We start from the raw sequence: 27,777 nt of genomic DNA, 5'->3' as shown, positions 1-27,777 counted from the left end.
GAAAAGCTTAGTTAATTGCTATGGTTGAGAAGTAAAGGTTAACCTAACCTGATAAGATCTTATATACAAAACAGTACCTTTTTAGTCAGCTTAGTACTGATGTGTAAGCGCCACATTTTGTTTAAAAAGAAATCTGGTTGTAAACTATCCAGTTATAACTCATTTTGTGCATGGTTTTTTTTAATGTCTGTAATTCAGTAGCCCTGTGGCAAACTTCATTGGCCAGGATTTGGAAGCCTGCTCCAAGTGCTTTGCTGTTCTTGTTTCTTTTTTTTTAACCATTGGTAGAGTTCATTGTAGATTGCAGTTTACTTGGATCTTTATGGAGTATTTGGAGGAGTAGGGTTTTCAGCAGGACTTTTTTCCAGCTAGAACTCACCGGAACTGAGTTCTGGCACCTCCCAGGTGGGCGCCATTGCCATTATAAGAGAACAAAGGAGGCGTTCATGGTGAGTTCTGGAACCTCTTTTTCTAGAAAGATAGCACTAGCTTTCTGACAGCTGCAATGGGTGCAGAACTCTCCAGAAAGGCCCAAGATTCCTGGATATCTCTAGGATGGGGATGGGGAACCTCAGGCTGGGAGCAAAATGTGGCTTCCTGGACACTCATATCAGGCCCTTGGGACTTTTCCTGCTTGACAACCCTCTTTGAATAGTTTTGCCTGGCTGGCATGTGTGCTTGAACTGTCATAATGTCTTTTGCTTACCTGGATGGCAGAGGGAGGGGTGTGTGCGCTTGCGCCAGAAACCTCTGGCTTTTTCGTGCAAAAATACAAATGACATTAATTGCTCCACCCATTTTTGCCTTTGGCCCAACCCAACGCCAGCATGGAGTCCCCTAAGGTTATCCACACCTTTTTTTCAGACTTGTTAACTTCTTTGAGAGTTAAGTACACGAAACAGTGTACTAGATAGTAGTCTAAATGATACATGCATCCAGTTTTGTCCCTTTATTCACAGAAGGCTCCCTGATCTGGCAGAGACTTCCCTGAGGGGAAAGAGGGGAAAGAATTTTTGCTTGTTCCCCTCTTCCTTCTGTAGTCCCCTCTTGTTTCCACCACGCCACAGTCTGCTACTGACAGGTGGGGTGGGGAGGGCTTCAGGAAAGAGGGAGAACTTGTGGAAATCACACACCCCTTTCTACTCACAGAAACATCTGCTGGTTCAAAGAGCCTTCTATCTTTGGAGGAACATGATTGGATACAACCCATGGTTTTAAATCTCATTGGGGCAGTTAATTCAGCTTCTTTGTCCTACATAAGAATCCACACGTTTACTATGTAATATGCATTAAAAATAATCTTTTTAATGAAATTGTATACCTAAAATCCTTTAACCATTTATATGGAACTTCCTATACAAAATTTGATTTAGAATATATTTGGTTGTGCATTCATAACTGTTCAAATTTGAATAGAATAATGTAATCTGAAGAGTGATAAACTTAAAGGATCAAATAAAAGTAGCATTAGCTTCACAAAGTCTCCATATCTCTTTTTTATTTGTTTATTTGTTGTTTATTTATCATTTGAAGCTGTGTTAAATTTTCAACTACAGAACTTCTGAAATTTGTATTGCTCATCTCTTCAGAGCCATTTTTCTGCTTTATGGTTTTATTTCAAGGCATGGCTTCTGCAGGTTACTCTCATGGGGAAAACATAGCATAATATGGGAAGAAGATATACCGTATTTGGTGATCTTCTTTTGATTGCACATGACAGCTCATGTGCTTATTAAGAGATGCGAGAAAGCAATATGCTTCTTCCTAGAATGTGCAAGGTTTGCACAGACTGAAGCGGAAACAGTTAATTAGAGCCAAATGATGTTTGAAAACCAAGGAAGCAAGTCAGTGGGTTTTGTGACCCCCCCCCTTTCCAGTGATCTTTGCTTCTTGATGGATTATAAAGCAAACTCTTGCAAGGGAAAAAAGAAGTTCACACAACTGGGTTGCTGCTGTTGCCTTACCATTTCCTCATATTGCAGCAATGAAGTTGAGAGAACGAAGAGGGATTTGTTACTAAAAAGGAGAGAGGCACTTTTCCTTTAAGAGGATGATTTAAAAAGATGTCAGAAAAGGACCAAATTCAAAAACAAAACAGAAGGAAATTGAGGTATGGAAGAATGGATTGAGAAGATGCACATAGAAGCAGGTGTTTTCACCTTCTTAAGCTTAGCTTGCATTTTCTTCTGCTTGTGTGTTTGAGATGTAGGAGCACAGAGCCTTAACTTGGTAACAGTAGAATTTTCTGATACGTTCATTTCCTGCTTTTTTTTTTTTAAGTTGTGTTTCTCAAACGCCATGGCTTTCAGAGATATTAGCTGCGGTTCTTGCATACATGGCCCACAAGACTGAAATGTTAATCCTTGTTTAGCCAAATGAACTAGGTGTGGAACCCAACATCAGAAGAGGGGAAGCAGGGTGCCTGTAAAAGCAAGATGGAATGAAACAATACATTGCAAATTGTCATAATTAGGGTGTTCAGCCATTTAAAAACAAGAGCTTAACCTGTCTTTTGTCTGCTAAAGATTCAGAACAGTGTTTTTGTAAATCATTCATTACTGCTTGCAGCGCTGCTGTATAAAAGAATAACTTCTATTGTTGTCAGCATGGCATTTGTTCCAAATCCATTTCATTCCACTTGTAAGGAAGAGGAATGAATGGGACAGGACAACGTATGAAGTTACCTTCCTTTCTCCAGCTTTTTTCCAAATGAGTGCAGTTGACTTTAAACATATTTTCCCTCACATGCTATATTAATATGGGTCTTTATTTGAAGTCCTGCATTTGTGCAACAATTAAGCTGCAAGCAGGTGTTCCCTGGGGTGTAGTTTTAGCAAACAAAACAAGACTCTAGGGATTTTAATTCTCTTTTATGCCGTTAAACAAGGACATCATGCCTGACAGCATGTTTTCTCTTACAGGGGAAAGTAGACCGGTGCTCTGATCCAGCATGCACAGTTGCTCTTATTGTTCGGGGAAAACTACTAACAACAGAGGCCTTGTGACCTTTCCTCCTTCAGGCCACTTCCCCCTGCTTATTAATCACAATAGCAATAAATGCACTGTCTGGGGAAAGCATCAGATTATCCAGCTGCAAAATGTTATTGTTTTTTGCTCTTGAAGAACGCAGTATTCCATGTGACCAGAGGACAATCTTGCGTGTAGGCAACGTACACCAAAGAGAAACAAACATACACATTTATAGTCTAGTAAGCTGCTTGTGTGGAAAGGCCCCTGTAATCTGATTTAAGAGTTGCTGATACAGGATTGAGTCATGTAAATGAATACTGGAACCTCTAGAATAACTCTTGTCTCTTTAGATCACTATCTGGTTAAAGTAATGGCTTTGTGCAGTTCCGTTTTTAAAGAGAGATTCTCATTTAACAGCAGTGCTGAAGTAGACACTGTGTTACCATCCTCGCACACAAATGTTCCCTGTCTCCCAGAGCACGAAATTCACAGGAGGCACTTCGTTTGTCACCTGCGATTACTGCTTCAGCTTCGCTTGGGGCCACATCATGGCATGAATTGACTGTTTCAATTTTATTCAAGCCAGTTCACAACGACGGCGCGCAGGAAGGCCACTGTGAACAAGTGCATCGTTCATAATATCTATTTTCTCTCTTTCTCTCTCTTCTGTTTCCTTAGACAAATTCAGAGAATCAACCAAAGTTGACTGATGTGGGGACAGAGAAAAATCAGAACATGGAAAGCCAATCTTCTATGTTGGAACTTCTCAGTGATGTACCTTTCACGCTAGCGCCACATGTCCTGGCAGCGCAAGACGCATGCAACGACTTCCCCAGACCATTGTTCTCTTATGATGTCAATGACAACCTAACAAGATTTTGGTACGATTTCACACTTGAAAATTCTGTGCTGTGCGAATCGTAGTTGTTGAATCACTCAATTTAAGCATGTACCTTGATCACTTGATGTAAAATACAGAGGCGTCATGTGCTACGTAACTCAACTACTTTGTGACACAATCTGAGTGATTGTCTGGTTAAGCATTGACATTTTCCATCCTCTGTGATATCCCTTATAGAGTTTGAAAGTACCTGTGCCAAACCTGGCAATTCCGTTACAATCTACAACTTGAACTCCTCCAGCAGAGTTTTCTTATAATTCCAGATAAGCTACCCAGGTGTTGACATTAGTTCAGGGTTTGCCTTTTCAAAGGGAGACACTGCATATTACAAGAGCACTTTGATTTAATAAACGGGTAAGAAGTACATGATAGTGAATAAACTGGCTCCTTTTGGGAGAACAGTATTTAAGTTCTCTAACGTTAGGCACAACTTTGTAGAAATGTTGAACAGTGCCAGATTCTATTTTGCCCCTTTTATGAAATAACAGAATTGTCTGCATCCACAGCTCAGAATGGGCCGCTGGTGTAGTTTTTGGGGTTTTCATACTATATTTCCTTGGGACTCAGCAGTTTTTCATTTGCTGTTTGTTTTCATCAGCACATATGTTTCTGGTTTATATCTTGATCAGCTTTTCCATTGCAAACCTCTGTACCCACTAGAGAGTGAAATCTAGGTATGTGTTTATGCACACACACATGCACACACACACACACACAAGTTTACCACTGATCCTATAATTTATATGGGTCAAATGTAAAATTGATGGGTTGAAGTATTGGAAAAGATCAAATAGTTACATGTTTAACTTAATGAGGTATTCTCTGTGCTCACTATTGTGTGCAAGGTTCATTTGTTTTCTTTTTACCAGGGATTGAGTGGAAGAGGATACATTTGTCCTGTGCCAAAAGCAAGTATTTCAGAAGGAATGTGCAACATGGTTATTTAAAAACATGATACACATTTTTAAAATTAATATTCTGTGACTGCCTTCCCCAACCTAGTACCACCCAGGTGGTTTTGACTATGATTCCTATCAGCCCTGACTTTCAGCCATGCTGTCTGGAGCTTATCAGGCTGGGGAAAGCTCCTCTGTGGGTTGAATCTTCTAGATTACATTAGAGACACTTAACTCCCATCAAAATCACTGGGATGCTAGTCATGCCTTAGGTTCTATTGATTTTAGGGGAACGTATTCTGGATCCACTGCTTTGCTTTTGTGTTTCACTAACAAATGTTGAATGTTTCCTTAGTGTCTATGTGCTTTTTTCCTGAGAAAACTATGTTATAAAGTTTGACAGGTCTAGGTGTGCCGTATATTTGTATGTGTGCAATAAAAGCTAATTAAATGTGATATTCCTTTTGAAACTGGAAAATAGTGTCCTTGCATGTTCAGTTCTGTAGCCGTGTTTAGTCAGATGTCACAGAAGGGACCCGACATTGTTTTTAATGAATTAGAGATTTATTTAATGGTAAATGAGAGATGACTTTCTATTAATTAACTTGAGTGATAGCTTGGAAAATCTAATTTGCACTAAATTCTGTATGATGTTGCATGCATATCAGCAGAAGTACTAGATTGTGATCATATTCTAGGATATGAATAATTATTTCTAGAGGAAGGAATAAACAGTTTAAATGAGGCTGTTAGAATTTATGTCTCTTGCGAATTTGATGGCAAGAGGGTCTCAATCCCTGATCATCTAGGTTGTATGTTGTACTGTTCGATTTTGTTCTTTATTTGACATTAGCCATTATATTTTGACTAGTCCAAAAGCAATATTGCCACTACTGTTGTCCCGTTTTACTCTGTTAAAAACTACTTTGCAGTATAATCTAAAATATATTTAAAATCAGATGTAACGTACAGTACAAAACATAAGCTAATATTTCAAAATGTTTCGCATTAAATAAAAGGCAGGCAGCAGGACATACTTTTATATTTGGCATTTCTTTTTTATTGTATGATTATTTTATGATTTCTGTAATAATTTACATCAAAATAAGTTTCACAGTATATATTTTTATCGGGGCTTCTATAGAAACAATGAAAGTCAATATTTTGATTGTCATTTTTTATTGTGTTGCTTGTTGTGAGCTACACTGGAGTGTATTTCTTCGTTGGGGCAGGTGTTAATAAAATGAAATAAATCTATACTATTAAACTGTCCTTGCAGCAGATCTTTATTGGGTTAATGAGTCCCAATTATTAAGAATTAAGTACTGAGTGTTGTACATATTGGAGGTGTTCTGTAGCAGAGTGACAAGTGGGAGGGGCTTTTGGGCAGTTATTCAGCAACTGACAATTCCTCTGCTATGTAAATCATTTCTACATTTACATTTGTTTAGAGGAGCCTGTGAGATTGGTAAATCTCAGCTAAATGACAGTTTGGTGAGTACACTCGTACCTTGGTTGTCAAATGCCTTGGTACCCGTACGTTTCGGTTCCCGCACGATTGAAACCTGATTTCTGGTTTTTGAACGGTTTTTTGGGTGCCGAGCGTTCAATGGGACTTCTGCTATTGTTTCACATTTCGGAAGTCGAACAGACTTCTGGAACGTATTCTGTTCGAACCAAGGTACAACTGTCTTTTATTTGATTTTTGCAATAGGTGATACCCTTGCTCTGACGTAAACATTACAAATCACTTATTTCCCTTGAAAAAGAATCTTCGTACAGATTTTTGGAAAGGATTTTAAAACATAATCCTAACACAAGAAATAAGCTATTTATAGCTCAAGATAAACCCATGAAATGGTCAATTATGATTTTCCAAACAAACCACAATCTGCAGAAAGGATTGTTTATAGCTTAGTGATAATGGTTTGTTTCAACAAAACAAACCATGGTGCCTAGTTTGGGCACAGCACTAAACCAAGGATCTCAGTTTGCATTGTCTGCATGTTAACAGAGAGGAACAAAGCAAGCATGATAGGCATATTAACTATGGTTTACCTTGATGTGCAAATAAGGATATATCTATTTGATAGACTACAGAGTGTTTGATGGTCAGTCTGTTGGCAACACAGAAGCCAATGGAATCTTATAAGTGAAGGAGATGGAAATCAGTCTGAATGTTTACATGAGAAATGGAACATGGAGCATGCAGTTTCAAGCTACATCATTCTCTTGTGTGGCTTCCACTGATTTCAGTTGAGCTTTCTTAGGAGATTTCTTAGTGTAGTGTGTGTTTAAATTAGTGACTACAGAAAAGGTAAAGGGACCATATAATTCAGGTATAAAGTACTCTATGAATAACTGCAAAGAAAGCATCTAAGAAAGCTTCAAAGAACCATAATAAAGAGCAGGAAACATCCATGAAGGTAAAATGTGTATCTCAGAAAACATTCTTTGGCAATATCTCATGTCTGATCATTCTTTTATGTGTTTATCTGCATGCATCTGAGGGCTAAAACTGGTTTTGTCCCTAGGGATCTGTCACTGTGAGTAGAAGGGTTTAGGGGAGGAAGTATGGGATGGCAATGGAGAGAAATGTTCAATCACAAGTTGGCAAAAATGGAAATAATTACATTTACCAGGCTATAAATGAGTCTTCAAAAGGCTCTGCGTCTTGAAAGAACTGGTAAAATCCTTGACAGGTCTGCACTTGATTAAAAATTATGGGGATGCTTAACACGTCTTTGTTCTTAGGACCAAATACTCAAGGTAGAGAATATATCGTGATCTTGACGCAGTTGGAAAGAGTTTCATTTCACCTGAGATCTGAAAATTCCTGTATAAAACACATGTGTGTTCAAATTCTTTGTACTCTTCCATGCAGTGCTTTTATTGTGAATTAAAAGATGGTTCAAATCTTTCCTTGAGTGTATCTGACTTTTCGGTGGAACTTTTCAAAATAATCACTAAACTTCAGAAATGGGTAGACACAATACAGATTGTAGCAAGGTCATTTTTTCCAAGGGCTTGGAAGCCCAACCTCTTGAGATCCTAGATCAAGAGATTCCGGGAACTGGGAGCTTCTGGCACTAAACTTCCACTGAACTATGGCTCACCCCAAGGTCATGTGCAAAGCATGATTTTATATGCATGCAGTTGTTTTGACCCATTTTCTGTTAAAACCTAAAACATTTTATAAAAGTAAAGTCTATAAAAAGTATTTTTAAAAAAGGGTATGTGATGACATAATAACCTTTTCTTTTGTGGAAGGGGGTCTTTTGGATTATCTCACCTCTGTTACTGTTTGTTTCCAACACAATATGGTTGTAACCCAATACCCAGCTCTTGTTACCAGTGAGGCTGGGTTAAATTACACTTCATCCTACAGAAACGGAGCCTATAGCTATGACAGCAAACAAACTGGCTGCCCTGAGAGTAGAATTGGTTTGGCAACATGCATAAGCATGCACAGGCATAAAAGACTAGTTATACCAATGTCACTGCCACTCTGATGGCCTAATGTCATAGAACAAGGGTGAGGAACCTCAAGCCTGGAAGCCAAATCCAGACTTCTCTATCTGGTCCATAGGACTCTCGCCAAGCCATGCACTCTTTGGCCTTGCTCTGTGTCCTCCTTGAGTGCGGTTGCCTGACACCTGAACAATGATAATGCCTCTTTCTTACCTACACTGAGAGCTGTGGGTGTATAGAAACCTCTGGTCTTTGCTTAGCTAAAATGTAGCTCCTTTCTGTTGCTGCACCTGCCTCTGGCTACACCTTTTGCTTGTGGTCACAGCCACTACTGGCAGAAGGCCTCTGGAAGGTTGTCCTTGAGGAAATGCAGCCCTCTGGCTGAAAAGGGTTTCCCATCCCTGTCACAGAGTGTTACTTGAGTGAGTTGGCCTCTCTAGGTTCCACCATTAACGCTCTTCAATTCCACTCAGTATTGCCTCCTAGAGCAGTTGGGTGCAAATGTGGCTGCTATGGTGGTGGCGATTATTACCCACAACTGTAATTGAGCCATGCCAAGACACGTTCCGATGCAGATACGCTATCCTAGGTTAGCGTGATAGAGTATATAGCAACAGAATTGTGTTTGCATAAGTGCTGCAGTGCTTTGTCTCCATTCTGTAAACAGTGTTAACTGGGTATCTTGGAACTGTAATGAAAACCACTTGAAGGTGCCCAGGAGTATAAGAGCAATTTCTGTGTTGAGCCAGTACTGACTGAAGTGTCTGGAAGCAGACTTGTAAGAGAGCTCTTATATGTTTCTAGATGACTATAGGAAACTCCCAGAAGAATGGGAAAATTCTAGTTTCTGACCAGTTCATACATAGCAAACCATGAGTGAATCAGAAGTTGTCCCCCCAAAAAATACACACCAGGGCTTGTTTCTCCAAAGCTCATGCCTTTGAAACTTGGTGAGCCTATGGGGTGAGGTCGTTTGGATCTAAAGCTACCTGTAGTGATCTTGCCATGTCCATTTGGTATTAAAAAGGCCCTGGCCACCAAACTCTCATAGTCATATTGTGACAATTCACTTCATGCTGCTGGGCCAGGAGTTGTACCGCCTGTTTTATCTGCTTATTTGCCAGCAATGCTTCTCATAGGATTGCTCTGCTGTTCCATAAAACTAAAGAAATGATTAATGATTCTCTGAAAACCGAGAAAGCAAGCTGTTCAAAACATTTTGCAGGCTTTTCAACCAAGCCATTGGGTCATCTCCTTGGATAGATTTGGAGACTTTCCGGCTTCCCTACTCTAGAGATAAAACAGTTTTTGACAGCCCTGCATTCCAGGCCTATTATGACTTGAATGAATTAAGAACAATAGATTTCAGTTGTAACTCACTTCCAAGTATTTATGCTTAGATGTGCAGCCTCGGGCTGCAACATTCCCCCTACAAGTTAACTTTCTCATTATTACTAAAAACAAATAAAATTCCATAACACTTTGTTGTAGATGTATCTAGCAAATGAATGCTGTGACTAATTGGCATGGTTCAGCCATAACAGGAAACTAGTTCCCATTCTGAGAACAAGCCTTGGGATTCTGTGCTTCCTTCTCTTGTGCGTCAGAGAAGATTAGGCACTGCCACTTTAAAGAAGTCATAGCTCCCTGTAATGTGCAAATAACTGTGGTTTGTTTAAACCAAAAATTGGGACTGTGACCCTCCAGTTGTTGGACTTGTTGTTGTTTATTCGTTTAGTCGTGCCCGACTCTTCGTGACCCCATGGACCATAGCATGCCAGGCTATTGTTGGACTACAACTCCCATAATTCTTGACCATTGTCCGGGAATCCCACATTGGGAGGGCATGGTGTTGTTGATAGGGTGTAGAGGGCATGGGTAGGCAAACTAAGGCCCGGGGGCTGGATCCAGCCCAATTGCCTTTTAAATCCGGCTCGCAGACGGTCCGGGAATCAGTGTGTTTTTACATGAGTAGAATGTGTGTTTTTATTTAAAATGCATCTCTGGGTAATTGGTGGGGCATAGGAATTCATTCATTTTCCCCCTTTCAAAATATAGTCCACCCCCCCACACACAAGGTCTGAGGGACAGTGGACCGGCCCCTGCTGAAAAAGTTTGCTGACCCCTGGTGTGTAGGGGGTTGGACCAGTACCTCAGAGACTAGGGTTCAAATCCCCACTCATCCATGAAGCTCACTTGGGCCCATCACTACCCAGCATGAGGATACAACATGGAGGAGGAGTGGTGGGTTAGAAATGTAATATAATCATGAAATACGGTTGTCCCCAATCTCTTGAACACAAAAGAGTAGAGAGTGAGAGAATCTGAGGCTCATTGCAGCTTTCTCATGTAGCAGGAAACCACAGTTTTCCATCCGGTTTCAATGTCTCCCATTACTTCTGAACTTAATGAAGCATCCTATAGTGTAATCCATATTTGCACTGTTAATTTAAGGAATTCTCTCATAGTAAGATACTGTTTGCCCTTCTAAATAATATACTGAAGCAGATGGACGGCTAGGTTTTCTATTCCCAGGATTTATGATGGCCACTTAAATGGTGGGCTTAGTTTTAAAGAAAAGAAAGATTACGCATAGCACAAAAGAAAATGGCTGTGAAGGTTTCAGTCAGGTGAAGATTTAATTTCAATAAGAGCTAAAAGGCCTGGTATTCACAGCTTATTACAGCATCTGGAGATGTGGGCGGTAGCTAAGAGAGACAGGCTCAGATATCATCCTAGATGTAGGCAGCAGCTGCAGTACAGATGAAAAAGAGGACTTGGTTCAGCCACCAATTCTGTTTAGTTTTATTTGTTGCAGAGATAAAATAAATGCTTGAGATCAAAGATCCCATTTAGAAGCCTGTCTTCCTAAGTCACTCACCACATACACACAACTCATAGGACATTAAAAAGCTATTTACATGCAAACAGCAAAAACATGTGGGAAAAAAATCTCACCAGGGAACATTTGTGGATTTCTTTAATAATAGTTTTCCTGTAAAGTATTCCATGCATTTGAACTTTAAAAAGATGCCAGAAGGGTGTAACATCAAATCTGTCTTTGCTGAAAGCTCTGTCCTTTCCTCCCTAGTTGTCCCCCAACCAGATTCAAGAAATACCAGTAAATAAACGGAAGGACGGAGAAGTTAAAAGTAGGATGAGCAAGAGTGTGAGGGAATTCTACTTTTAAGAAGTGTGCAGCTCAAAGAAGGCAGGGTTTTTTCCCTTACAATTGCCCCACACCAAATCATAGCAATTTGGCCGCCTGCTTCATACAGGAAGTCGTTTATTGTAATGATAGTCTGGTGCAGCAACGATAATTCCTCTTTCCCAAAGATCTGTGAGATGGATTTGACATTATCCGTTCATTCCTTCCATCCATCCTACTACTTGTTACGGATAGTCTGTTTCTAAAGCTTCGTATGGAAGCCTTTTGTTAAACACTGCCGCAATTCTTGGCTCGGTTACCTTATATTTTTTTATCTCCTTAGTCATTTTTAGAAAATAATAAGCTCCCATTCTTTTTTGTTGTTGGTTTTTAATCTTGATTAAATTGTGTAGCTCAGTACTTTCCAACAGAGCTGTATTGCAGATATAAAATATGCCATCAGAAGAAAGAAAAATGCTGGATTTTTAATGCACCATGAATTTGCAGAAGAATTTGTGTATCTGTTGCCAAAATCTGATGTCAGATACAGCCATATAATTAGGCCTAAAATCTTGACAACTGTATTTAAACCTCCTGAAAGTTAAGACTGTCCTGCTGCTCACCAAGTTAATTTAGTATTATAATATTTAACTGGGAATAGTGCCTGACTTTGCTTTTATGCATATGATTACAAGCTTTGCAACAATGATATTAGAAAATATTTTCCCAAGCACCAGAAGATCGAACAGAAAATAAAGCAAGCAGAACGACAGTCTTGCTCAGAGGTTAAAAAGGGAATATTTAAATATATTGCAATCATCTATATTTTAATGTGAGATGAATATATTGTACTCTTGAAATCCTGTTTTTCCATTTGAAGTACAGATGCTGAATACGTTTTATACAGCACAATCAATACAACGTTATTAGAGCTGAGATTGTTCTATTAAAAAACCTCTACAAAATTAAGATGAGGCTGAATTTTAAATCCTTTTGTACCTTCACATATTTGATTAAAATATTCCATTAACTGAGCAAAGGCAGTCAGTTAATGGAATACTGTATAGTAAGAGGTGTTTTTGCTTTTTTATTATTTCCTTGGATATTCCATCTCACTATTTTCCTTTGATTAGATATGAGTTCCTACAGAACACCTTTTGACTCCACATTATTTTTACTTGCATTTCACATGTAAGGGGCATCTATTTGTGACTTGCAGCCTATGTCCTTACACGTCATGCAGTACAAAGAGACTTACTCTCTAGTAGGTATGGTGCCTGGCGTGCTCTGGTCCATGGGGTCACGAAGAGGTGGACACGACTAAACGACTAAACAACAACAACAAGGTATGGTTAGGATTGAACCCTTAACGTTACTGTAGCTTTACTGGCTGGACTTAGAAGTTCTAGAATAAACAGAACCTTGAGTTTCATTTCAGCCTGGATTCATCCCTGAGTGCTGTTCATACACTGTGACACAAATCCTGAAGTTACAAAATAACTGTAATGACGCTGAACCCCCAAGTAGCCGAGGCTGCCCTATGGTGCCCTTTACCTTTCATTATTGTATTTATGTAATTAACACATCATACAAATGAGCCACTGGCAGAATCCACCCTGTACTTTGCTTTGCACATTTTAAGAGTTGACTGGAATAAGGAGAACAGATTTGTTGTGGCATCCAGTGGCGTCTCCTCTGTTGATGGAAGGCATCCATCAATGAAATGAGGGAATGCTGCTATTGACAATTTCTCCTCCTGTGACCTCCCCCAAATCTGCTCCAAAGGACCCCCAAAAATCGGGGGCAGTTTTAGGCAGGAACGAGTGGATGTGACAGGTAGAGGGAATTGCCTCCTTTTCCACCCCACAAATGGATGTCTTACGAACTCTCTTCTGACAGCATTGGACAACACCCTCAGTGCCTAAATTTTGCTTTGGTAAGTTTATTTTGATTTGTTATACTAAATTATTGTTCTTGGGGATATCCTTGGAGCACCCTTTCCCTATGCTTCAGTGTTGGTAGTTCATTGGCAGAAGCTTCGAAAGTGGCCTTTGGCAGGGGTGGCTAGCCTGTAGTCTTCCAGATGTTGCTGAACTCCAGCTTCTGTCAGCTCCAGCTAGCATGCCCAATGGTTAGGGATGATGGGGCTTTCAATTCAGTAATATCTGGAGAGCCACAGGTTAGCCACTGCTAGTTTACAGGAGGTTCTGTGCATCTACTATTTCATTCTCATTCATCTAATTCACTCAGATCCTGTACAATGTTTTGTTCCTTTATTTCCCAAGCAAAGTCGTGATCCTTACTGTATCTTGGTCAAGAGACTGAGATGAGCTGCTCTGCTGTGACATAATTTCTGAGCTATCTCTTGGTTTGTTTTCAAAGGCAAGGGGGAAAAGAAGGTGGGAAACAGGAAAGTTGGGAATGGAGGGGGTGGGAACAGAAGAAAGGTAAGAGATGGAGGTTTGGACCAACCCAAAGTCTGCTTCCAAGACTACTGATCTAAAGCAGGTTGTTAGGCTGGGTTACATTTTGGTGCCTGTTAACCCACTAATTATTCCTGCTGGACCAAACTTGCCAGTAAAATGGCAAGGTATGAAACCAGGGGATGGAATGTTGTGTGGGATCTGTTCCCTTGGGCTTCCACTGACGGAACAGGCTTGCCTGCCCTGCCCAGATCTCCAGCAGCAACAAGAAAGGCACCATTCAAACAGGTGAGTGCTCTCACAATGCCCTTGGGAACATGTGTTCTCTGAGGTTCAGTAAAACGTTTGTGTCCGGCATTCAAAGACATCATAAAAGAATGGTAGTATTCTAGGTGTAGAATGCCCTGTGGCCTTCTTGGTATATTTAAATGATTGCTAAAGAACAGAGGGGTTTTTATTCAGCCAAAGATAGATGAATTAATGGTTAACAGCCCAACTTGAAACATTGAAAGTGGTGGAACTCTCTTTGATTATTATCACATTTTATACAGGGGGGTATTTTATCATTATTACTACCCTGTGAGATAAGTCTAAGTCAAGGATGGGAAATCTCTGCGCTTCCTGAGACGTTGTTAGACTCCAACTCCCATCAGCCCCAGTTACCATGGGCCAGTGGTCAGAAAAGATGGGAAATGTAGTCCCTGGAGTGTACCAACTTCCCATTCCAAGGGCTAAGGCACAGGGTCTGATTGAAGCTTTGTGGCAAAATTCGAACCTGGGTCTCTCTGGTAACCACCATACCACACTCTGGGTAGATCCACACTATATATTTACAGCTCATCTGGTGCACAATTAAAGCACCCGACTTCCCCCAAAGAATCCCAGGAACTGTGGTTTCTTAAAGGCGTTGGAAATTGTACCACCGTGAGAGGGAAATTGCAGAATCCTTTCTTTTTAAATGTTTCTTGGGTGTACTTTAAATATATGGTGCAGATCTGCCCTAGCCCGCAAGGTTTATTCTGGCAGCCTTTGGAAGAAAGTCGCTTCTTACAATACAAAACCTGCAGGTAGAATGCAAAGTGCTTTGGACAGTATTTCGAGGAACATTCTGACCTCCAGGCTCTATTTTCCAGTCTCAGCTTCTGACCTGCAGTACCTTTTCTGGGATAATAAGACTGGCCCACCTCACATGGTTGCTGTAACGATCATAGAACGAGGTATATGAAATTCTGTGGACACTTGAAATGCACTTTATAAATCCTAAGGTTGCCAAGGCCAAGGGAGAAGTGTTTTTGCTCCTCACAGCACACTGCTCCTTCTGAACTTTGATTCACAACAGAGGTTCTTGAACTGTCATCCACAGAAAGGCTGTGGAACAGTTAAGCATATCTGTACTTGGACCTCTGTTTAGTTTATTATTTTATTTTTATATCCTGACAAGAAAGATCAGTTTTGCAGAACTTGGCTCCCAAAATCACCACATCCATCGCATGAGAAAGCAAATGCTAAGGTTATTAAAATTTGAATTAGTTTCTATAGATTTTTTAATAGAAGAAGAAGAAGAAGAAGAAGAAGAAGAAGAAGAAGAAGAAGAAGAAGAAGAAGAAGAAGAAGAAGAAGAAGACCCCACCCCCAAACAATGTTCAAATGATCCACCAAAAAAAGACAAATTTGAGAACCACTAATGTATAGCATTTTTACCTTACCCAAGGTATTCAGAGAGCCATACTTGATTCCCTTCCCATTCCCCCCCCCCTTTTTGTGTTACCTAGGCAGACGTGCCCCAGTCCTTGTCTAAAACTGTAGACGTATGTGAGTTTCATAGGCAGATCAAACTGTTTCTGCGTTTTCCTTTGTCCTCTGCTGCTTGGATACCACAAGTGCTGTTTGTACAGCAATTTTAAGTGTGTCACACCTTTGTTAATGAAAGTGTGTCTGTTCTCCCTTGTTCTGCGTCAGGTGGACCAGAGCTTAGGTTCCAGCCCTCTGCAGAGAGTTTTCTGACATCTGATTTAAAGGAATGTGTAAATTGCCTCATGTGGTTAAGTCAGTAGGTAATCTATTTTATTGTACCTAGTTAATGCCTAATTCCAAACTGTAAAGGCAAAATGTGTTTGAGGGAGAGAAATACTATAAAAGGAAATAGAACTTTAGAACCTTCTAGGCTTTAGTGTGCCAGCTAATGCATCCATCCACCTTGAGTGATTTTCCTGGCTGTTATGTGTCCTTGAACTGAAATAACACTTATTGCCTGCCTTAAAGGAGGATGGGTAGCTAGATACCATTGTCCTTTGCATGGCTGGAATGTAACCTACTGTGCACAGATAAGAGTCACATCTGTTGCTCCGCCCAGCTTTGCTTCTGGTCCCACCCACTGTTTTGCATATGTCCCCACCCACCACTGGCTTGCAGCACCCATAAGGCAATGTGGCCATGCAGCTGAAAAACGGTATCCTACCCCCATTTTTTAAAAAATATAAATCATAGGTGCAGCAATTATAGTTTCCAGGTCCAAATGTTTCTTCATTTCAAATCTCTCAAAAACACTTTAAGAACCTAAATTACGGTTCCACTATCCCTGTTCAGAGTGCCTAATGGCCGCCTTTGCTATTGTTTCAACACCAGAGAAAAGGTACACTGGATTCAGAAGACTGGGTGGCAGGATTTTCCATTGTAGGACCATGGATTCTACATGTGTAGAACTGTTTCCCGTGATTAAAGTGTTTAAATTAACATTTCCAGTCAAAAATAATTTATTTTAACTGCCGTTCCCTGGAATTTCTGACTTTTAAAGTGGGCGGTATTGATTATGCATTATTGCAACAAAGAACACTGAGCTCATTGAAGTGCATCAAAAAAGGAGAATGCTTTATGTAATGGTCAAGGATCTTGTTCCAAGCAAGAGACATAACTCATTTCAAGGCCAGTGTCTGCTGCTCTTTAAATACCATGACTAAGGCCAATGAACATCATGTAAATAACAGCATCACTGCAAACTGGATCGAGTAATTGCCCTGTTTGACCACCATCAAGTATTTTTTTAAGATTTAAGGGTGTTTTGTTCTGTTTTTGCAAAGTAGCCCTCAAAGAAGGGCATTCGAATTTTCAGCAGCTGTGTCATGACATAATATTGGCTTGCATCTTCCATTATTTTAAGATTTGTGTGGAAGAACATACAAGAAGCAGAGGGTCAAAACATGGAAATCATCCAAGGACTGTAGGCAAGCAAAGGGGAAGCGACATGATAGAAGTGTATAACATCATGCATACTGTGGAGGAAAGTAAGTTTTCCTCCTTTTCTCATAATATTAGAAATTGGGGTCATCCAATGAAGCTGAGCGTTGGAAAATTCAGGGCAGACAAAACAACTTCTTCACACTTTGCATAGTTGAACTTCAGTCTGCTAACACAAGATGTAGTAATGGCCAACCTGGATGGTTTGGTTTTTTAAATAATTTTTATTAATATTCCAATGAAAACAGCCAATTAACATATCCATAATCATAACCCAATAAAAACAATAAATTAAAAACAAACAAACCAAATCACAGTCCAAATTATTAATTATTAATTTTTCCAGGCTTCCAATAGTCTGGGCCTCTTGAAGTATATCTCCAATATCTTCGTTCCTGCCTTCTTCTGTTGTTCTCATATTTTCCACATTCCGATCTTATCACTTTAAAGTTCTCCATCCCTGGCTATGTGATTCTAAATCATGTCAGAAATCATATATCCTTTCATCCATCGAATACAGATTTATTTGTAAATATGTATTTTTCCAACTGTCTATTTGCAAGCTCAGCTTTTCCTGACTTCATTCCAATCTTCCAATCCAGGCTGCTGTCCATGTCTATCGTTTAGAGTTTAATGACACAGCGACTCCCATGTTGTTAAGTTATTCCAATACAGGCTGTTGTCCAAGCCTGTCGTTTGAAAAATTGTTAGGCATACTATTTGCAATATTGCAATGTAAATGAACTGTATTCCACAGATATAAGTCATTTGGCGATCAATCAGCTTTTGGAGACCACACAATCCCCTCTTCTGGGCCCTAGAAGGGGGGCTACTATACATCCATTTAGCCTTCTCTCTCGCTCATAATAAAGAAATTCTGCAAACAGATGCACTGTATGTTATCCCAAATTATTTTCTCAAGTCACTACAAAGTCAGCCAGCAAGCATCTCCCACTTCCCTTGAAAAAGGGAGGAACTCTCATATTTTCTGTGCTGCGTTATATTAACAAGCGCCATCTAGTTTCTTCTATTATCTTTATCAAGTCTTTCAAGTCTAAGTAAAGCTGCGCAATTGAATACTTAATTATAAACAGAAGTCCGTCTGTACTTTTTTTTAAAAAAATAGGTTTCTTAATGAGGCTTGGGGTAGAAAAACAATTGTAGGGATTGAGAAGAGAAAAAGAACGTACCAATCACCTCTGTAATCCAAACAAATAATCTCTTTTAAGTCTGACCTTAAACACCAGGGACTGTGCAGTTCTGCAGGTTTTTTCTCAGTCTTCTTCGGTCCAGACTATGTCTGTTTGTTGTCCAAATCTAATTATTTTATCAAACAGATATTTCCAGCTATGAGAGTGGCTTCAGAGAGTGCCAGCCGTGTCGTGCTCTGGGACCCAGCGTCCTGCCACTTGCACCTTGATGCAAGCTGGCAATCTCGGACAATCTGCGGGTCTACGAGACAGTCCTCACCCACCCTGGGGAGGCTGCCAGGGCTAATTGCCCCCATATCAGCCCTAAATTACTGGCATGGATGAGGTCTGATCGTATGGGTGTCAGCCATTTCTCACTGCCGGAAACAGGAAGCCCAACCTGGATGGTTTTAAAAGGCAAATTCATGGAGGATTCGACTATGAGCAGCTGTAAATCATGATGGCTGAATTGCTGTATGCTTCTGTGCATCAGTTCCTGGAGATACGAGTGGGAGAGTACTGTTTGCTCAATGTCCTGCTTGTGGCCTTTTTTATTAGGCATCTGGTTTGCCGCTGTGAAGACTGAATACTGTATTAGATAGACCTCTGGCACAGCTCTTGTTATGATCATATCTGATGCATAATATGTTCCCCTTATGTACTCTATGCAGCTGCACTATTATGCTTGGGCAGCCAGAAATTTCTTCTTAGGACAGGGATAGCCATGGTGGTGTCCTTCAGATGTTGGGAGCTACAGCTCCTCCATCCTTGACTATTAGCCATGCTGACTGGGGCTTCTGGGAGTTGTAGTCCCAAACACTTAGAGAGCAACATGTTGTCTCTAGGGCTGACAAAATGGGAAGGGCTACCAGCAGGCATCCCCAAACTGCGGCCCTCCAGATGTTTTGGCCTACAACTCCCATGATCCCTAGCTAACAGGACCAGTGGTCGGGGAAGATGGTAATTTTAGTCCAAAACATCTGGAGGGCCGAAGTTTGGGGGTTCCTGGGCTACCAGTCTTAACCCTTCAGTTCCTTGAAGAAGATGCTTCTAACATAAGCTACTGTTCACTAGCAAATGACACTTTATTATAGTGGGGTACAGTACGTACGATTAAAATGTGACTGCAATTTTTAAAATCTATAAATAGACAATAAAGAACTTGCAAACATGCATAACTTGAAAACTCCAGTTGGCAGATGTGTACTATCCATATGTGATTGTACAAAGGGTGCTCAAATAACAGTTGCAGGTTAATTATCATTGGCCTGCAGGAATTTATTAAATTAAACATATTCAAGGAAGATGGGTTTTTGGCAATGGCTAACAGCCAGTAGCTAAATTTCATGTTGGCAATATAAATTCACCTTTAAATATTCCTTATGTATTTGCCAATCCATTGTAGTGTTAATCCATGTAATGTAATCAATCAAACACTTTAAATTCTGATTCCCGATTACACTAGGCCTTGGTCCAAATGATTTTGCAAGGAACTGATGTGCTTCAGTGTGTTACACAATGAGAGAAGTGACAGGGGTCAATTAGCTGAGATCACAACTAGGAAGTGATTTGGAAGGAAGATTCCATAATGGCTTTTCCTACAAAGGATGCAGTTGAAAGAAGTGCCAAGATTCCTTAACCTGGTTCACTACCTCAGAACAAGTCTCCTCAGTGTAGTTCTAATATTTCCCCACCAAATTTAGCTGCAAGAGCCTCACTTCAAGGGCTCTAGAGAAGGTGAAGCAAACTCTGAGGGGATGACATATATTAATTTTATGTAGAGATAGACAAATCTACTTGTTAAGATCAACTGATTCGTTCCCCCTGGGTCTGGAAGAGCAAATACTACTGAGAAGTGGCAATCTAATCCTGTTAGTAGTGTTCTATTTTAGGAGGCTCTCTGATGTATCCCAGGAACTTTGCAGTCTACTAGGCTCTTTATATAATTCTGTTTTATTAGAGCAACAGAAGTGAAACAGTTCACTTACTCCCTGAGTGCTTGTACTTCTACTCTAAAAATAAATAAATAATTTTTTTTGCTGTTTCTGTTCAAGTAGCCTTGTAATTCAGATGAATCCTGTTTGAGCTTTTATTGTGAGTTGGGCGGTTTGTTTTATATGCATGGTAGCCAATGTGGTGATCTCCCGATTATACTGAACCACAGCTCCCCTCCTCCCTGACCTGTGGCTATGCTGTCTTGGGCTGTTGGAAGTCGAATGCTACCATTAAGTATGTGAAACGACTCGGCAGGGCAAGGTGGTAGTAGTGGGTGAAAAAAACCATTCATGTTTCAGTTTGTAATCTTTCCAGAAAAGAAAAGTGGAAGAGCAGTTTGCGAGAGGAGTATATTATATATTTTCTCATCTTCTTTGTGAGTTGCTGCGTTAAATGCATTAAATACATTAAATGTGTTAAATGCACACAGTTGCTTCTGCCATTGAAAGCCCCATGATGTGAACATTATAAGCATCTTCCTTCATGGGAGTGTTTGTACATTACCCATGCCACTTTTTTTAAAAAAAAGAAATCAAGAACCTGTTTTCTGCACAGCTTTTACAAATAAAATGAAATGTTGAGTGCAACAACGTCTGAAGAAAAGAAAGATGCCCTTTTCTCACAGTTATTTCTATATGCACAGGTGTGTAGAGTGGTTATGAAAAGGAAGTGGGTGGTTTGGTGACAAGTGCAATACAACAGCCTGTTCCGTATTTTGAATTCCCTCATGTAGTTTTTTTTGTATGTTTAAATGCTGCTGAATTTCAGTCTGATGTCATTTTGACTCTCCCCTATGATATTTGGAAATGTTACCAAGTAACAGAAGCTGTTATGCACAAGAGTGACGCTCTCGACATCCGTGGGGTTAGCAACAAAAGAACCTCTTACGGTGTAAATAGGCTGGAGAAGGTCAGCCGTATGTTGTTTCTCATGGAGACAGGTACTTTCAGCCAAACGGGAGCTAGTGAGATATAAGCCTCATCCGCTGGAAGTCTTGGAAACCAGCATAGATCTATTGTCAAGCGAAAATCACCATGGGGAAAGGTTCTCGAATGTTTGGAAGGGTGGTTTTCTTTTTGTGTGTCAAAGGGGAAAAGTGATAGAGGGTGGCAATACTCTAAGCAAGTTGTGGAGAAGATCAATAGAAGGTCACCCAAATAATTCCCAATAACTTGGGATCATACAATGAAATCAATTGGCAAGAGATATAAGACAGGCAAAGAACTTTAAATTGGGCATAATTAATTTATGGAACCCACTGCCACAAGATGTGGTGAAGGCCATTATCTTAAAGTAGGATTAGGCCAGTGTTTTTGGACCCCCAGATATTGTCCCGTCATCCTTGACCACTGACTAAGATGGCTAGGGATGATGGCATTTGTAGTCCAACCACTTCTGGAGATTCTGAACTGTGGATTCATAGAGGAAAACTGTTCTATCAGTGGTTGCCAGTCACAATGCAACCACTAGTTTCAGCAACAGCAAACAGAACAGGGGTATTCCCTTCTAATGAGCTTTCCAGAGGCATATGAAGAACAAGCCATTATGAAGAACAAGCCATTGGTTTAGATAGACCGCTAAGTTTTCTCAAGCGTGGCTTCTCTTATGTTTTCATGCATGCATGAGGCACACACGTGGGGGCACCATTGTGTTTAAAGAACTAGTTATTTCTCTTTGAGGGTCACCTTCAGATTCCACTTTTATGACCTAGTGAGCTCTTAGTCCCCACTTGGACTCGGCAAGGTATACTGTTGCTGCTGCTGATATTCCTAAAAGAGAGACTGTCAGAAAAAGGTAACAGTAGTTTAAGAAAAATATTATTGGAACATGGATAACACCCTCCAAAACACTGGCCATATCAGGTAATTGCCTTGATCAAATGCTGAGGATCACAGTCTGGCCATGAAGAAGAAGTCTATTCTAAAGAGTACTTCAGCCAAGGGGTAGGGGCTTTCCCATTGTTCAGGGAATATCTGTGAGAATAAACAATGTGGGATGCAGGAGTAGCTAACTTTATTTAGTTAGCCTCCAGAGGCTGTACGCCAGTGGTGTTGGGTGCAATGTTCTCCACTTTTGCATGCTACTGTATTAGCAAAGAGGCACAATGGCTAGATTGCTATATAGCAACCTAAGCAGCTTGTCTTGTTTGTTAATAGGATTTACAAGTGGAAAATGCACAGGATGGCTGTAGGACTCGTTAATAGCAGTGAAAACTAGATAAGTTAAAATGCAGGCATTGTGAAAAAGTAACTGGCTAGGAATAAACAAACAAACTGGGTAACGTGTTAATGACTTTCCTGTAAAATTTCTATTGACAGGTGTTTGTCATAGTGACATTCTGTTTCTCACAATAAATAGTGTGGAAGTAGAGAGCTGATGCATCAGCTGAAGACAAGATGAAGATCTCACCAGAATTAAACTTGCATACTTTCAGCAAAAGCTTTGAACTCTGGAATAACTCTCACATTTATTCTTAAAAGAAATTGTCTTCTAACCTTCCTCTAAACACACGTATAAGAAAGATGAAAGAACGCCCCAACCCACAACTTTTTGATAGCTGCCTCCATATTAATCAGCTCCCACACATCATGCCACTGCTCATTATAGCTCAGAAGATTTCCAAATGACTAATCACTCCACCATCATTTTAAAAGATGGGGCAAGTTGAAAAAGCTTTGTTCTGCTGTGATTCTATGATATAAGTAATCATATTTGCAATTAGAGCCAAATAAGTAATCTTACTGCTGACATCCTGATCTTCTCACAAGCAGAAAATAGCACCCTTAGGAAGGTGCATGCAGTCCTTTTTGCAAATCTGTCTCCCTTCCCTTTTCTGCATAAAAGAAAATGACAGCCTCTGTTTGTTTTTCATTTTGGAAATTCCTTGTCCTACCACAGCTTCCTTTGTCAGATCTCTTATGCTTTACCTTTGGCAACTTCTGAATTTCCAAAGCCAGGCAGAATGTTTGTGTTCCATTCTGAGCGTTGTGTGTTCCTAATATTTAAGTTTATTAAATATTATATAGCTTTATACATATAGCTTTATGTGGAGGGTTTTATGGGGCTAGTGGGGAGCTAGTGTTAAAGCTCAACCCTATACATGTTTACTTCAAGCTACACCCCGCTGTGTTCAATGGAGTTTGCTCCCATGTAAGGATTGCAGCCTGTGTCACATACTGAAATCCAAATTTTAACATACTGAAGCCGACCCCTTCATCACCACCTGCAAAATTCAGGTAGGTAGCCATGTTGGTCTGAAGAAATGTGCATGCACACGAAAGCTTATACCAGAACAAACTTAGTTGGTCTGTAAGGTGCTACTGGACAATTTTTAATTTTTATTTTATTTTTATTTCACCTGCAAAATGTTATTGATAGTTGAAGATGCAACATGGATCATTCTTACTTATAGTGTTAGTTAGGCACCTCTTGATTGACGCATCATATACATGCTGGTACCCATAGTGACTTTCCGCTTGGACAACAGTGTCACCAGCTAGTGTGTTTTCTTTCGCTATTGGTTCCTCTTCCTGCCTTATCTTCGTTCCTTCTGCAGTGTGTCATGGGTCTTCACTAGTTATTATTTAATAATTGTATTTTATTCATAATAGTTATGCACTGGCTTTCCTCTTACAAGTTCCAGGCAACAACATAACACACAGTAAAACTAGAAATCACAAAACTCTAGGAGCATAGGAAGCTGCCTTATAATGAGTGAGACCATTGTATTCAGGAATGACTAGCAGTGGATCGCCAGCATTTCAGGCAGAGTTCTCTTCTAGCCCTGCTTGAAAATGCTAGGGATTGAACCTGCAACGTTCTGCATGCAAACCACAATGGCAGATCAGGAGGCAGAGACAGGTTTTGTTTTATTTACCGTAAGCAGCAATAAAATATCAAAAGCAGAGCAAGGAAGACTAGTTGGTAAAGGCAAGCTTTTAAAAGCCTATTTAAACAAAACAAAACAAAGTTTAAACACTAATTGAAGGGCAATAAATGCCTTGGAATCATCAGCCTTGCCACAACTTTGTAAAATAAGTAATTATTCCTTTTTTCTTTTCTTTTTTACAGATGCGGAAATATACCTGAAAGACAGTTCTGTGGACAAGGCTGCTCAGTGGGCCTTGGATTAAAAGACACTGGTCTTCTGTGTCTAAGCCTAGTACTTTATCTATGAAACAATACATTTTTTTTTTACATATTGGTCTTGTTGTTGTTGGAGATGATACGGGGACATAACCTTTGCAAACACAACTCACGTTACGCAACGAGAGATCAGATATATCACTCACACTCTTTATATCCTTGCCCGTTGCACTGGGTGGCCAGATACTGAACAAGAACACAAGTCACTGAAGGAGAAACATTTGAGGGAAAACAGCACGTATCATATAAACAACTTACCTTAAGGGTAGGATTAATTATATAACAGAGATCCATTACATTCTGTTGATGCAATTATAAACTATTATAGCTAATTAGTGATTATACTAAATCTGTAAAGAGGAATGTATGCAACACACAGTCAACAGTCATTATCAGTTCCGCTTCTATACCACCTGTCATTTAGAATTTTTAGCGATTTAGAGTATTCCTAAAGTGGTTTGCAAGCTATGCTGTGAAAGCCTTGGATTTTTGGCTCCTTATAAAGGTGGAATGATCAGAAATGGGGATCATGTAGGATTTTCTTACCCCACTCCAATGAAATAAAAATACTAATTAAATGTTAAATGAAATGAACTTTCTATTTTCCTCTCCTCACACACTTACTTGCAGTTGCCAACAAGTAAACTTCCTGCCTGTATTTAACAGTGTTTCAGATCAATGGGTTCCGCCCCCCCCCATCAAAGGATCTCAGCTAAGCTATGACTTTTTAGATTGAGCTATATGCTACAGTGTTGTTATTACCACCAAGAATGCAGTGCTTTTTGGTGTGCTTAAACATACTGATGCCGATGGCATCTTTGTAGGATAAGGCTTCTAAATTTCTGGTGTACACGCAGGATACATATCATACCAGTTTCATCTGCTGCTTTTTCCTGATATTTTCCTAAGATCCTTCAATTCTAATAATGTTTTGTATATTTTTGACAACAGCCCTTTCATCTGCACTTTCAAATCAATTCCACTATTCACATTTGATTAGTTCTCTATCAGAGATAATCTGGCTTCCGAACAAAATTAACAACCCAAATGGAAGGGGTTAAAACCGTGCATTTTACCAGTTGGTTCCACAAGAGGGAAGATTGCTGTGCACACTTAACCCAGGAGTAAGTCGTCCCATTGAACACAGTGGGCCTACTTCTGAATAAACATGCAGTGGATTGCACTGTTAAGTCTGCGATAAAATATTGGTTTCTTTCCAAACCATTCATATCTCAGTAATGAAATCTGATTCTTCTACCCTTAAATGTTGATTCAGAGTTCCTAAATTTTTGCAGTTCACCATGATTTATTCTAATGTCTTCTGGCTTATAGCTAAACGTTTGAAAGTTAAGAGTTAACATAAAGAGAAGAAGCATTTCCCTAGAGGTAAAGCAGCAGGTAGAAATAGGGTTGCCAGAAAAAATACAAATGAAAGACGTTTTGTTGTGTCCGAAATAAGAAATACCACAATGTTCTATGGAAGTGTGAATTGTGAAGATAAGGGAACATTCATTCATTTCATGAGACTGTGGTTTTCTAGAATAATGGACAACCTTTACACAAAGAATGCCATGGTACCCTAGCATCTGATAAAGGAGGCTATGAAAGCTCTTGCAACCATTAAGCAGTTTGTCCCTATGTCACAGTGTGCCCTGTGCCTATGTCACCTTCAGATTTTCTACCAATACAGAACTTGTTCTCCAGGGGTCCTGCCAAGAGACCCCCACCATTAGCAGTACAGTAGTTGTGAAAAGCAATATAGCTGTGGCAATATAACCAGCTGCTGATCAGTAAGAAGTTGGTGGGGGAAGTTAGTCCTTATTTCAGCTAATGCAATTGGGTGGGGCTTGGGCCAGGGAAGAGAAGTACGATCAGAAGTCCAGAAACTCAGCTGAAAGGTAAGGCACTTGAGCATCTAAAATTTAGACAGAAAGCTCCTCTTCCTGAGAATCCATCTGCTCTTGTTTCATAAGCCCTTGAGCATGCCTCGTTTTACAAGGGATTGTTGTTATTTAGTTGTTTAGTTTAGAAGCTACGAACATGAGTTTGACCTCTTCGTGACCCCATGGACCCTCTGTCGTCCCTTTCTCCTTGCACCCTCCATCTTTCCCAACATCAGGGTCTTTTCCAGGGAGTCTTCTCTCCTCGTGAGGTGGCCAAAGTATTGGAGCCTCAGCTTCAGGATTTGTCCTTAGAATGAGCACTCAGGGCTGATTTTCTTAATAATGGATACCATAGGTTTGATCTTCTTGCAGTCCATGGGACTCTCAGGAGTCTCCTCCAGCACCATAATTCAAAAGCATCAATTCTTCGACGATCAGCCTTCTTTATGGTCCAGCTCTCACTTCCATACATCATTACTGGGAAAACCATAGCTTTAACTATACGGACCTTTGTCGGCAAGGTGATGTCTCTGCTTTTTAAGATGTTGTCTAGGTTTGTCATTGCTTTTCTCCCAAGAAGCAGGCGTCTTTTAATTTCGTGATTGCTCTCACCATCTGCAGTGATCATGGAACCCAAGAAAGTAATATCTCTCACTGCCTCCATTTCTTCCCCTTCTATTTGCCAGGAGGTGATGGGACCAGTGGCCATGATCTTAGTTTGATGTTGAGCTTCAGACCATATTTTGTGCTCTCCTCTTTCACCCTCATTAAAAGGTTCTTTAATTCCTCCTCACTTTCTGCCATCAAGGTTGTGTCGTCAGCATATCTGAGGTTGTTGATATTTCTTCCGGCAATCTTAATTCTGGCTTGGGATTCATCCAGTCCAGCCTTTTGCATGATGAATTCTGCATATACTGTAAGTTAAATAACCAGGGAGACTCCTTTCCCAATTTTGAACCAATTAGTTATTCCATGTCCAGTTCTAACTGTAGCTTCTTGTCCCACATAGAGATTTCTCAGGAGACAGATGAGATGATCAGGCACTCCCATTGCTTTAAGAACTTGCCAGACACAGTCAAATGCTTTTGCGTAGTCAATGAAGCAGAAGTATATGCTTTTCTGGAACTCTCTAGCTTTCTTCATAATCCAGCGCATGTTTGCAATTTGGTCTCTGGTTCCTCTGCCTCTTCGAAATCCAGCCTTTTCCTAACTTATAGGGCACAGTCACAGCAAAAGGGTGGACTGACAGCTAGCTCCCTATTGGCCAGATGAGCAGATGAAGTGGTTAAGATCTTTCTTAAACGGGTAAAAAAAGAATAAATATAAATCTGTACCTGCAACATGAGGGAATTGCATGATTGAATGGGCCTCCAGATAAAATCTCTCAACAAAGGGCCCTTAGGTGGGACCCTCCTACATCAGTAGATCCTACCCTAAGGTGAGTGAGCCTTTGTGGGGTTACCTAGCAGCAGCAGTGCTCTGGTCATGCTAGGGGACTAGGAGAGCAATATAAATATTTC

The 27,777-nt window shown here is 40.2% G+C and overlaps 1 protein-coding gene and 1 long non-coding RNA gene across 8 annotated transcripts in view; one reads left to right on the top strand and one right to left on the bottom strand.

The window, feature by feature from the left end:
* Positions 1 to 24,318, top strand: part of UMAD1 (UBAP1-MVB12-associated (UMA) domain containing 1) — a 58,519-nt gene extending 34,201 nt beyond the window's left edge. For 5 of the 7 annotated variants that reach the window (XM_088653576.1, XM_035128929.3, XM_035128930.3 and 2 more), the window contains one exon: positions 3,649 to 6,039. In XM_088653576.1, coding sequence (XP_088509702.1) covers positions 3,649 to 3,894 — 246 coding nt within the window. In that variant the 3' untranslated portion in view covers positions 3,895 to 6,039. Of the gene's footprint in view, positions 1 to 3,648; positions 6,040 to 24,299 lie in introns of those variants that run through there. The other 2 variants (XM_088653575.1, XM_088653574.1) reach the window with 2 other exon arrangements.
* LOC148684243 (uncharacterized) lies at positions 2,282 to 15,679 on the bottom strand. Its single transcript, XR_015946281.1, has 3 exons — positions 15,578 to 15,679; positions 12,645 to 12,706; positions 2,282 to 2,422 (listed from the first exon to the last, which is right to left on the bottom strand). It is a non-coding gene; the product is annotated as an uncharacterized LOC148684243 (long non-coding RNA).
* Positions 24,319 to 27,777: the final 3,459 nt, after the last annotated feature.

This window comes from Zootoca vivipara, chromosome 11 (genome assembly GCF_965207765.1).
Source record: "Zootoca vivipara chromosome 11, rZooViv2.hap1.1, whole genome shotgun sequence".
Taxonomy (NCBI): Eukaryota; Metazoa; Chordata; class Lepidosauria; order Squamata; family Lacertidae; genus Zootoca; species Zootoca vivipara.
The sequence above is the reverse complement of the archived record's forward strand: the minus strand, read 5'-3'. Positions and strand labels throughout refer to the sequence as shown.